The 10,638-nt window shown below is 36.2% G+C and overlaps 4 protein-coding genes across 4 annotated transcripts; 2 read left to right on the top strand and 2 right to left on the bottom strand.

The window, feature by feature from the left end:
• Positions 1 to 32: 32 nt before the first annotated feature.
• LOC148173530 (NADH dehydrogenase [ubiquinone] 1 alpha subcomplex assembly factor 4) lies at positions 33 to 1,334 on the top strand. Its single transcript, XM_088039224.1, has 6 exons — positions 33 to 157; positions 219 to 399; positions 451 to 539; positions 587 to 809; positions 857 to 1,032; positions 1,084 to 1,334. Exons 2-5 carry the CDS (start codon positions 255 to 257, stop codon positions 1,012 to 1,014), a joined length of 615 nt encoding a protein of 204 aa, XP_087895350.1. The 5' UTR covers positions 33 to 157; positions 219 to 254; the 3' UTR covers positions 1,015 to 1,032; positions 1,084 to 1,334.
• Positions 1,016 to 2,780, bottom strand: LOC148173529 (polycomb protein EED-like). Its single transcript, XM_088039223.1, has 7 exons — positions 2,584 to 2,780; positions 2,402 to 2,535; positions 2,183 to 2,354; positions 1,839 to 2,138; positions 1,597 to 1,787; positions 1,343 to 1,544; positions 1,016 to 1,295 (listed from the first exon to the last, which is right to left on the bottom strand). Exons 1-7 carry the CDS (start codon positions 2,656 to 2,658, stop codon positions 1,095 to 1,097), a joined length of 1,275 nt encoding a protein of 424 aa, XP_087895349.1. The 5' UTR covers positions 2,659 to 2,780; the 3' UTR covers positions 1,016 to 1,094.
• A 337-nt stretch (positions 2,781 to 3,117) lies between these two features.
• Positions 3,118 to 3,925, top strand: Mpc1 (mitochondrial pyruvate carrier). The gene is made up of 3 exons (XM_088039095.1): positions 3,118 to 3,307; positions 3,354 to 3,454; positions 3,505 to 3,925. The coding sequence occupies exons 1-3, from the start codon at positions 3,240 to 3,242 to the stop codon at positions 3,675 to 3,677; spliced, it is 342 nt and encodes a 113-aa protein (XP_087895221.1). The 5' UTR covers positions 3,118 to 3,239; the 3' UTR covers positions 3,678 to 3,925.
• A 464-nt stretch (positions 3,926 to 4,389) lies between these two features.
• On the bottom strand, positions 4,390 to 8,944 carry LOC148173527 (uncharacterized). Its single transcript, XM_088039172.1, has 7 exons — positions 7,839 to 8,944; positions 6,400 to 6,532; positions 6,188 to 6,353; positions 5,594 to 6,133; positions 5,258 to 5,546; positions 5,096 to 5,213; positions 4,390 to 5,048 (listed from the first exon to the last, which is right to left on the bottom strand). The coding sequence occupies exons 1-7, from the start codon at positions 8,729 to 8,731 to the stop codon at positions 4,785 to 4,787; spliced, it is 2,403 nt and encodes an 800-aa protein (XP_087895298.1). The 5' UTR covers positions 8,732 to 8,944; the 3' UTR covers positions 4,390 to 4,784.
• Between the last annotated feature and the right edge of the window lie 1,694 nt (positions 8,945 to 10,638).

The following is a 10,638-nucleotide window of genomic DNA, read 5'->3' as shown; positions in this document are numbered from 1 at the left end:
CTACGCCTATGATTTAAAATATTTGACGATTTAAAAAACTAAAAAAATGTTATCTCTCTCTGTCTCGCTCAACGAAGTGGCTCCTTATCTTTGTAGTTCATTTGACATAACCCCAAATCCACTTTTCAATAAATGTGTAACTTTGGTAAAAATTTAGGTTTGTTTGAATGTAAATTTGAATTGTGGTTATTGACAATTAATCGTTTTTTTATTTATAGAATAAAAAACAACTTCAACATTTCGGAGCCGCAAGAATGGGGAAAGTCCTGTCTTTGATGGGCCGACCGCTAAGGAACTTCATGGTTGAGAGCAGAGCTCATAAAATTATATCTCAAGACAAGCCAGTTCCAGCCCCCAAACATAAAAGAAGTGGAGTGTCTTCTGAACAAATGGCTCAAGGTACAATTTTACTGTTTTTGGTCCGCAATTTATATTCTAATTGATTTTAAGATTATCCTGAAGCTCTGGAGCAAGCAAAAATAAAACATGAACAGTTGGATAAATATTTAAAAGATGTGTATGTCAAATCACATGATCCTGTAAGGAAATTTATCTAAAAACTTTAAATATTCATCTAGGATTTTAGGTTGTGGAACAAATTTCACGCTCCAATCCTGATAGGCCTCTGCCTTTAAATAGGCACCACGTTGAAGAATTTGAGTATGGTTTCAAAGAACCTGAAAATGTTCCACTTGGGAAAATTACCCTAAAAAAAGCTCTTGAATTTATTACAAATCATCACAATAATCCCAAGTTGCACACATCCGCGAAAATCGCGGAAGAATACAAAATTCCCGAAGACACTATAAGTAAATATGCCTATTTTGAAAACATGTTCTTACATAATCACTTTTAGAGAATATCTTGAAATATTATAAAGTGTATGAAGTTTATATACCAGAACAAAGAAAAGTTAAAGCAAAGTTTGCCGGTCCCAGTGTATCTAGGATTAGAATGACGCTGCAGCCTAAAAAGCAATTGTTGTCTGGAGAAGAGAAAAAAGGCGATACATAACACTAATTGCAATTTTAGGTGAATCATAGTTTAATAGTATAAAAATAAAGTTTAAAACGTACTTCCTAGAAATTCACATCTTAAGCTATTTTGTCCCATCTCCAAATGGTACCATCGTCACAAACAGCCAATAAAATATTGGCATCTCTACTGAGGCTTGTCTGGCGAATTGCAGTAACACATCTGGGATGCTGAAGAGTATAACATTTTGCATGTGCAGGGTCTGCAACATCCAGATCCCACACAAAGATTTTCCCAGTCTGGTTACCTAGCGCCAGAATCTAGAAAAAAATATATAGAGAGCTGTTTTCAACTTGTAATTCCATACTTTTTGCCAGAAATCCATAGCAAACCTCACAAACCAGATTTCACACTCTTTGTACTCAAATCTGTGGATAACTGTAGATGTTGTCTCTCCTTTTCTGTGATTTTCGTCGTCTAATCGACCCGGTTTCCAGCAAACAATGCAATTCTCGCAGGATTTACTTAAAACAAAATCTCCAAACCACTTAACACAGTCTACATAGTTCCTACAAATCCATTTTAATTAAATAAAAACAGAAAAAAAGTCGACGAGCGAACCTGTGAATGTCTCTCGTGGAAAAATACGGAAAATGCTCTTTCAGCGAGTCAAAAGGGCGGCTATTACGACTGGAATTCCAAGCATACGACTGTTTGATCGCCTCTCTCATCTCATCTTTATCAAGTTTCCATAACTTCAATGAGTGGTCCATGCCACAAGACATGATGCGTTTGCCAAGGATGTCAAAGTCCTGAAAATGAGTGAAATAATATCTTGGTAGAAATCATAGAATTTTTTTTACAGCGCTCAAAACTTCATCCCTGTGGCCTTCAACGCCCCCAAAAATTGCGATGCAAACGTCAGTCTTAATATTCCATAATCTCAAAGCATGATCTTTTGACACAGAAAGCAACAAATTTGAATCTTGTGGATGAAACTTTAACTCATTAATAGCGTGTCCATGACCAATGTAGTGGCGAATACATGCCATTGTTGATGGGTTTAAGATTCTGACAATTCCACGTGAACCAGCCACAGCCAACAAGGGTTTGCCAGAATCTTCATCAAAAGTCCATGCACAAGTGTAGTAGTTTTCATCCAACTAAAAAATCGAATTATTATAAACCTAGCGCGTAAATATCTTACATCAGGATCAGCAAAACACTGGAGCAGTTTAATTCCATTTCCTTCTGGACATTCATAGATGCTAACGCGATTACTACCAACAGCTGCGAAAATTAACGGTTGACCCTCTTTCAAGTGATGGTTAAACTGAGTTCCGAATAGAGGCTGCCCATGGTCTTCTTTAATGCTACAACTAAAAACCAAATTGACCACCATAAATACATGAAATCACATTCTTACGTGAATTTGTAAATGGGTTTTAGCACTTTTTGGGAAGTCAATTTCTTCTTCCCTCGGCGCCCCTTTCGTATTCTGTTGGTGGGGGTCGCACTTCTGGAAGTCGTGGAAGTGCTTCCAACACTAGAAGTTTCGTCCTAGAAGACGTTTAGTGAAATTATGTAAAAAAAAACGTGAGGACTTACTCCTTCATCGCCGGAGTCTTCTGTCAGATTCGAGTTTGAATCGTTCTGAGACTGATTTGGCTTTTCTTTCATCATAAAGACGGAATTTAGAAGCAAAATTCACAATATAAACAAAACTTGCTGTCAAGTGTCAAAAATTTTAAACTAAGTCACATGACATTTCCACCGCTTACCATTGGATGTCTGACACTTATTGTAGACGAATAGAAATGTACGATCTTATCAGAGCAATAATTTGATAATTTAAAGTTAAAATTTCAATCTTATCGTGATTTGATATGTTTTATTAGGTTTTGATTTGCTATTAAAATCTGCACAGGAAATTCCCTTTTTATTTATTATAGTTGAGTTGATTTTTTTGTACAACCTAGGAAATGAAAAAACCCTAACAGGGACAACAAATGTAAATTACTTAAATTCAAAAAAAAGGTCATTTTTAAGGATGTCATAACATTCCTTTTGTACTCTTAGCATGAATACAACATTTTCTTGTTAAATCTTCTTTATATAAACGTCTGCGACTGTTCTAAAATAGATAACATTAACATAACCTAACCTTGACACCTGTCAGTACTTGACCAGCCTTGGGGTGATTGTGTAGGTCATACTATTAATTTCAATTCCTTTCTAAACTCGAAGTTGTAAACATCTAAATCATGGCAGCTCTAGGAAAGAAACTTATCCAACAATTAAAAAGTAAAGAGTTTAGGGAATATTTGATGAGGTGAGCAAACATTTTTATAAATTATAAAACTACTAATTTGTTTTAGTACGCATTTCTGGGGGCCCGTGGCGAATTGGGGAATTCCTATAGCGGCTATAGCTGACATATCCAAAGACCCCAAATATATCAGTGGAAAAATGACTTTTGGTAATATCTCTGATAGTTTAAATAATTATTATGTAATTTTGTTGTTTTAGCTTTGATTTTATATTCAGCCATGTTTATGCGGTTTGCATGGAAAGTACAGCCACAGAACATGCTTCTTTTTGCTTGTCATGCCACTAATGAAACTGCTCAATTAATTCAGTTAAGCAGATTTTTGAACCACAATTATTTGTCAAAGAAGGAAGAAAAGGAACAAATAATTTAAATATGCTAGCTAGTTCAAGGATAAACTATTTTTTAATTATAATTTATTATGTAAAATAGTTTAAATGTTGATTGCTCAGGTAGCAGATAGCATATCTCACAGATTTATAACTAAAATGAGATTACACTGCCTATTGTGCTCAATTACAGATCTGTATGGATATTTTAAAGGCTGTTGTCCGTTTTTAACATATTCCCAAAGTTTATATATTTTTAGAAATTTTAAAAATAAAATATTTTCCTGTTAAAGACGTTTCATTTCATGACATTTTTACTGTCTAAATCCGCGTGAATGAACCCAGTTTTGCGGTGGTTCTTAATAATATACATTACACTGTTTCTCATAATTTATTTCGCGTTTGTCTACGTGTTGAATTACATTTACAATTATTTGGCACAAATGTGAAGTGATTTAAGTTGCCCAAATGGTTGTTTGGGTAACAAAACAAATTGTGTAGTGCATTTTGTGACAATGCTCATTAAATAAATTCAAAATAGACGCATTTTTCCCAAGTTTGTGATCAAAATCAAATTTTTTGGTAAGTCAACAGTTCAGATTTCTTCGCTTTTTCATCGGTTCACGCTTTCGTAGCAGTAGAAATAGAATTTTGGGCCTGTTTTGTGAGTTTTTGCTGACAGCGAGAAACTTTTCAGTTACTATAGAAGTAAGACGTCTTCGATTTTATTGAGCTTTCGGGGTTTGCATAGAGGAATTTCAGTACAAAATTACTTTATTGAAAATGTAATAAAATGGACGGACAATAAGAAGCAACAAAATAAACAAATAATTTCGTTACAAATTGACAATCTCAAACTTCCTTAAAAATAATGTTTACAATTAAAGTTCCACTAATCGTAAATAAAATTCGTTAGAAAATATCAAAAATATGTACAAAATAATGTTTGCCAACAAATTAAAATTGCATCACGGCCTATAGTACGATACAAGAAAAGTGCACTTTTCAACAAGGCCACAAGTACACATAACACTTACATTTTGTACCAACATCCTACATCTACACTAAAACTGGACGGTAAAACTCTAAAAAACAATATCAATTTTTGATTTACACAAGGCACTAATTTCGCCTCGCTTGAGTCATTGGCGTTAATTCCTTCCATATATACCAAAACTAACAAAAATGAGTAACAAGACTGTAACGATGCTGACTTGAATGGTACTAGCTCCAGCTAACCGACATTTAAACATATCAAAACGCGTTTCGTTATTGTCGACTAAATTCAAGAACTCTGCCTCTAAAATTTGACCATCGTAATACGTGATGAGATCTTCAAACGGATACTCGAAGCCTTGCGCACACTCGCATTTATAGCCACCGGCGTCGAAACCGCGTCCCAGAATAGGCACACACTAAAAGTTGAATCAGAAATGAAGAGAGCTGTTGTCTTTTAACTTACATGTGAGTTCCTCAGGTCGCATTTATGTGTGTCTTTGAAGGCGTTGGGGACGTAGTATTTGTCAGTGCATTGATTGATGTCCAGTTTTAATAAGTCCATCGTGACGGTGACAACTCCCCTAAGACAAATGTTAAAAGAGAACTTAAAAGAGAGGTGACTCACTTGAATTCCAGTTTCACTTTAAGACTGTCCCAACCGAAGAAGGGCGCTGCGTATTTTATTTTCCACATGGGCATTTTCCCGTAACAGTCATAATATGGGGCTGTCCAGAGACCATGGTTTAGTTTCGCTCCTCTATAGAAGTTGGGATATCTTTCGTATTTCACCGTTGTATCTCCGGTTTCGTTGAAGCGAATCCTGATCTTCATGTAGAACTTTTCCAGACTGTCAAAGTTGGTCAACCATCTCTGTTTGAGCGTCAAGAACCAAGGCTTGTTCAAATAGACTTCATCTAAAAGACAATCTGTATACAACTGGAAGCAACCCACAAATTCCTACCTGATTTGTTCAGCCTTGCTAAATCTTCCACTCTAAACTTCCTCGTGTTTAGTTGCGTCTTATAAGCGTACGGTGCAAAGAGCGTGCGATTCGTGAACTTGTTTCTCTCCCAGTACGTCCCAGCAGACCAAATTCTGCTATCACCCATGACAATGGCCAACGTTTCTCCAATCATTTGATCCTCAGTGAGTGGTCTATCGGCGACTCTCTTCCCTGAATAAACCTCGTGAGGATCCGACACTTGCAAGAAGGCACTAATGAAATTAGCCAGTCGCAACGCCATTTTAGCTTCATTTTGGAAGAAGTCGTAGGCTCCATATTCCACACCTCCGTTAAGAATCAAATCTTCCGGTTTATAGTTCCGGCAATTATCCCTGTTCATCCCCAGAATATAGTCAAGAGTTTTGTGGATATTAACTTTGGACTGCCGCAACGTTCCTGGTCCAGAGACAGGATTTCGGTACTGCCTGTACCTATCGAGGTAGTAATTCCTGACTGGCGATGTCGCTTTCTCCCATTGAACCGGAAGCTTTTGCACCCCTAAAAGAGCAGAAATGAATGAACGGAACTAGAGTTTGTGCTATAGGAAATTACATCCGATTTTAAGACAATCGAAGCCGTTGTAATATTGTTCAGATGTAGCTCTTTCCACAATTTCGCCCAAATACGGGCGACGAACTTGAAGAGGCAGTCGATAGCCCGGTTTACAGCGGCATTGGTAGCCGCCCCGTCGAAAGCCCCAACCGTGGAGCGGTTCACACTGGAAGAATTTCTTATGTCATGGACAAAACATAAGAATGACTTACCTCGGTCGTTTCTTTTTTACATCGTGCTGTATCTGCAAATATGTTTAGTCCTTCTCTGTTACCAGCGCCGTAAGGGCACTGATTTATATCTATGCGGTCGTAGTCCATTTCGACGACAGACACCGCGGTATATCTGGAATTTGTTAGTAAAAAAGTTAAAACATTCCGTGATGTACAAGATAATCGGAAAGAAAAACATATGTTCCCCTATGTCGGTTATGAATTAAACGCGCTATCATGTAAAGCACTAATTTAATTGATTAAATTACGAAACGAACCCTCTGCTCTTTGTGGTTCTTGATGAAGTTAATATCATTCGAGTTATGTATGAGTGTAAAATTAATTGAAGAGATCAGTTTTTACTACGGCGATGACGTCATTATGGGATTAATTGAAAAAATAAAGTAACTATTGCGTGACGCATTGAGAAGAAACACGAATTACTAGAATCTTATCTTTCATTTTTTCTTCATGTTTTTCAATGGACATTAAGTCATTAAGAAGACGTTACAAACTTAATGACTTCATGATGTAACAGTAATGAAAACGAGTGATTTGGAAACTCTTAGAAAGTTGAACATGATCAAATTTCGCCCCTTTGTATAAATCGGTACCTCAGAAGCATAAGGGTTTATCTCCATAAATCGTAGTTTCGAGAAAATCAACAAAACAGGTATTCTTAAAAATCACCGTGCTGTTACTAATCGCTTTTCAAATATGCAATTTAAAAGCGAATTGCGAGTTATTTATTTCAAATTGTGCGAAATAGTCGGAGCTTTTGATCCAAAAATAAGTTTTTGGGCATATTTTCACACTTGGTTCCTTATGCTTCTAAGAAAAATTAGATTATCTGGACCTAAAACCTACTTAGTAATAGAAACTTTCAATAAAAATTAACAATGTTTTTACAAAAAAAGTTAATACGTTATTAGAAATCATGGCTAACAAAGATTTATTAAAATTAACCCAAATTCGGCAACTTCTATGGACTATTTAACCTTAAAAAACTATTTCATTTTGTACCATTTTATGAGATGTTCCAATACACGAATTTTCTTTTGTAGAATTCCCATATAATATAATTGCGTTTATCATCAATTTGAATAAGTTTGGATCGGTTAAGTAAAAAAAATCACTTCGAAATCTAGACCTATAAGGAGTTGGTCCTTTATGCTTCTAACATGATGTGGTACTTAGTTCCTTATAGAAACCTAAAATCGTTTGTTTTCCATCTGATGGGGATTATTTTTCTCTGTCTTAAAGAAGATGTAAAGAGTAATAAAAAACATTATATAACTCAGTTTTCACAAAAATTGGAGATAGACCCTTATGCTTCTGAGGTACCGAAATAATAAAATTCCTAAAATTCCACATGACAATACTCACTACATTAACTGTCACATTGACAAAATTAGGTTAACATAAACTGTCAAACTTACGTTGGATATTCAATGTGCCTAAACCCTGTATGCCTAGGATAGATGTCCGCTATAGGGACAACCGCCGCCACCAGCCACCGATTCGACCGCCCGCAATCAAAATAGGGTCTGGTCCAGTTGACAGGCCCCGGAATTTCGTCAGCTCCAGGGGGGCCATGGAATGTAAATGTCTCATTTGTGTTATTAGCATATCGTATGAAAATTTGGTACGTGGTTTTAGTGTCATGTCTATCAAAAACCCTGTCAGGTAACCACTTTTTGTACCATTCGTTTATCCTGAAGAAATCTGACGTGTAGTCATTGCTAGTGTCGGGTTTTATAGCCCCCAAATCTCCTACTGTAAACGTGTTCAACGTCGATATACGTTCTAAATGAATGGGGTCGTTGAAGTCGTCGGCTCTGAATGTTCTTGGAGCGAATCGTGGAAAGGTTTTGTTGAAGAATCCTCGATATGACGAAGAGTAAGAAGTGTTGGGTGAAAAGTAGATAGCACTAGCGTTTACATGTTTGTTGGTAGAAACATCAGCTACTGTAGACAAGAAGTAGTACATCATTCCAGGATCATAAGTATCATTGATTGCTGGTCTGATAAACCGACTCTGGAGGATATAACTCCAAAAGAAGGCTCTACTTAACGCCATATTATGAATATGAAGCAGCTGAGTTCTGTTTGGGAACACAGGATTGATATTCACATCTTTGATATCAGGGATATGAGAAACCGAGTTTTCTGGCAAATACAAATCCCCAACATGTTGAATTTCACAGTTGTACTTATCCACCCTGTCCATGGCACGACGTACTTCATCAAAGGCATCTCTTGCTTGCCATTCATACTGGGCGATCACACCCAGCGCAAGTAAACAAACACTTGAAGCACAAAAACGCCACATTTTTGCAGAAAAAGCACACACTTTACGTTAACAGATCATCGTATCGAAAGAAGAAAGTGGGGGTGGAGAAAATGAGGGTTGAAAATTCTTTGTTTTGACGGTTGCACAAATCAGGGGAATTCTTAGGTTACGTTAAAAACTGCCCTGCCCACCGAGCGTCGCAGGTACAGTCATCAAAGGCCCCCACCATTGGTTGTGGGCGATGGGCGGCTCAACAAGTGGTCAATGCGCTTTTTACTTCTTCGGGAAGATGTAGGCAACTAACTATACAGGTACCTGCATTGCGGGTAATCGAACTGTGCGCGTTTTCATGCAAGACAAAATAATAATTAATTAACAACATCTTTTAATAACATTTTTTCAACTTTTAACAATTTTTATATATTCTTGGTCCTGAATTGAACAATAGGTTCTAATTACGTTTTTTTTTTACTAGAATTTAAATCTGATGTAAAAATTTGATGCAAAAATCGTCTTCATAATGAAAAATTGCACCAAAATTCCAGGAGTTTCGCAATTGGGCACATTTTTTGTCATGTCCATCAAATAAACAGCAGCCAGTGATCAAGTCTCACGCAGAAAATGCAGAGCTTGTCTTCTTTTGTTTGGTGCATTTTTTGTTATCAACTTATCATCTTTAATATCCAATCAAATGCAGGTTCATGGCTCCAATTAGCTTAGAATAGTAAACTATTGTTTCGGACACCTAGCCAATGAATCAATCGAGTTGGTTGTTCCGATGCGTTTTTGTTATAAAAACTACTTTGATAACGACAATGTGAGCCAATGAGCGAATTCGTTTTTGTATTATAAAAAATTTCAATCAGATTCTCCATTTTGTTATGAAGAAAGGGTGGATCTTAGATGAAAAAGCTGCTAAAATTTATCTTCTTTTCTTTAGAACTTTGTAATTGAGCAGAATAAGGTAAAAACATCTTAAAAGTAAGAATGTTGCCAAATTTCATTAATTTATTATTAAAACTACAAGAATTTTAATTTTTTTGTTATGCATGGTTCATTCTTTTGAAATTTGTCTTTTTATTGCAAGATTTTTAAATTTAAATAATGAAGCTTTATAAGACTTTAAATAAGATTTTTTGTCACAAAACTGCTTTTAACTGTTGTAAAATTCCATCGAAATCAGGCAATTACCACATTAATGATGCTTTATTGTTACTCTTATCGTCACAAGCCCAATTAAACAGTCTAATTAAAATAAAATAGAAACAGTTAATCGATTGATTAAAGGAGTTATAAACTGTGTATGTACAACACATATTTTAATAAAAGTTTTACAAAAAGAACGAAATTGCAGTATCTAATTTTATCACCCACAATACGCACAAATTCAAAATAAACGTTGCTGAAAATAATTTTTAGGGGTCAAAAGTGTAACAAATGATACCAACTGTTTATAACAGAAATAACAAAAGAGGTACGGCAAATATTTTTGCCAAGTGCAAATTTTTAAGAAAGCTTGTGCATCCAACAGCCTGTCTGAAACCCGCCATGTGCCATTTGGAAGCTTCCTTCCGTTGATTTTTTTCCCTCTCCGTATTGAGTTTCAAAACGGAAATCTGTCGAGCTGCTTGTGCAAAATTGAAAAAATCCGCTTTCCCCACGTCTTGTTTCGCACCAGTTCGTACCTATCTGTCTGCCAGGAGCTGCAAAAGGGGGAACAATGGGTGATGTGCGAAATGTGCGTATCATCCTTGCACGATTATGCGTGATCTTTTTTTGCGAATACGAATACGCACGTGAGGTTGATGTGACCGGTCTTCCCGTGGTCCAGTTGTATATAAAACTGTCTCGTCTGCGACGCTATAAAAGTTGCGGAAAGTTCGTTAAAGGTGAATGTACTGAATTAAGACACACTACGTGGGGTACAGTCTATTCAGCATCGTAAG

Source organism: Gnatocerus cornutus, chromosome 6 (genome assembly GCF_029298725.1).
Source record: "Gnatocerus cornutus isolate USDA-ARS CGAHR chromosome 6, icGnaCorn1.1, whole genome shotgun sequence".
Lineage (NCBI taxonomy): Eukaryota > Metazoa > Arthropoda > Insecta > Coleoptera > Tenebrionidae > Gnatocerus > Gnatocerus cornutus.
This window is presented reverse-complemented; position numbering and strand designations above follow the sequence as displayed.

Excerpts from the sequence above, each read along its gene's own strand:
- LOC148173527 (XM_088039172.1), bottom strand. The coding sequence starts at position 8,731 with ATGTGGCGTTTTTGTGCTTCAAGTGTTTGTTTACTTGCGCTGGGTGTG. Across the intron at positions 6,134-6,187 it reads CGATTGTCTTAAAATCGGAT|GGGTGCAAAAGCTTCCGGTT; the intron begins GTAATTTCCTAT and ends CTGCTCTTTTAG. Across the intron at positions 5,214-5,257 it reads AAAGTGAAACTGGAATTCAA|GGGAGTTGTCACCGTCACGA; the intron begins GTGAGTCACCTC and ends CATTTGTCTTAG.
- LOC148173530 (XM_088039224.1), top strand. The coding sequence starts at position 255 with ATGGGGAAAGTCCTGTCTTTGATGGGCCGACCGCTAAGGAACTTCATG. Across the intron at positions 400-450 it reads TTCTGAACAAATGGCTCAAG|ATTATCCTGAAGCTCTGGAG; the intron begins GTACAATTTTAC and ends ATTGATTTTAAG. Across the intron at positions 810-856 it reads AATTCCCGAAGACACTATAA|AGAATATCTTGAAATATTAT; the intron begins GTAAATATGCCT and ends AATCACTTTTAG.
- LOC148173529 (XM_088039223.1), bottom strand. The coding sequence starts at position 2,658 with ATGATGAAAGAAAAGCCAAATCAGTCTCAGAACGATTCAAACTCGAAT. Across the intron at positions 2,139-2,182 it reads AGTGTTTTGCTGATCCTGAT|TTGGATGAAAACTACTACAC; the intron begins GTAAGATATTTA and ends TCGATTTTTTAG. Across the intron at positions 1,296-1,342 it reads CTATGGATTTCTGGCAAAAA|ATTCTGGCGCTAGGTAACCA; the intron begins GTATGGAATTAC and ends ATTTTTTTCTAG.
- Mpc1 (XM_088039095.1), top strand. The coding sequence starts at position 3,240 with ATGGCAGCTCTAGGAAAGAAACTTATCCAACAATTAAAAAGTAAAGAG. Across the intron at positions 3,308-3,353 it reads TTTAGGGAATATTTGATGAG|TACGCATTTCTGGGGGCCCG; the intron begins GTGAGCAAACAT and ends AATTTGTTTTAG. Across the intron at positions 3,455-3,504 it reads CAGTGGAAAAATGACTTTTG|CTTTGATTTTATATTCAGCC; the intron begins GTAATATCTCTG and ends TTGTTGTTTTAG.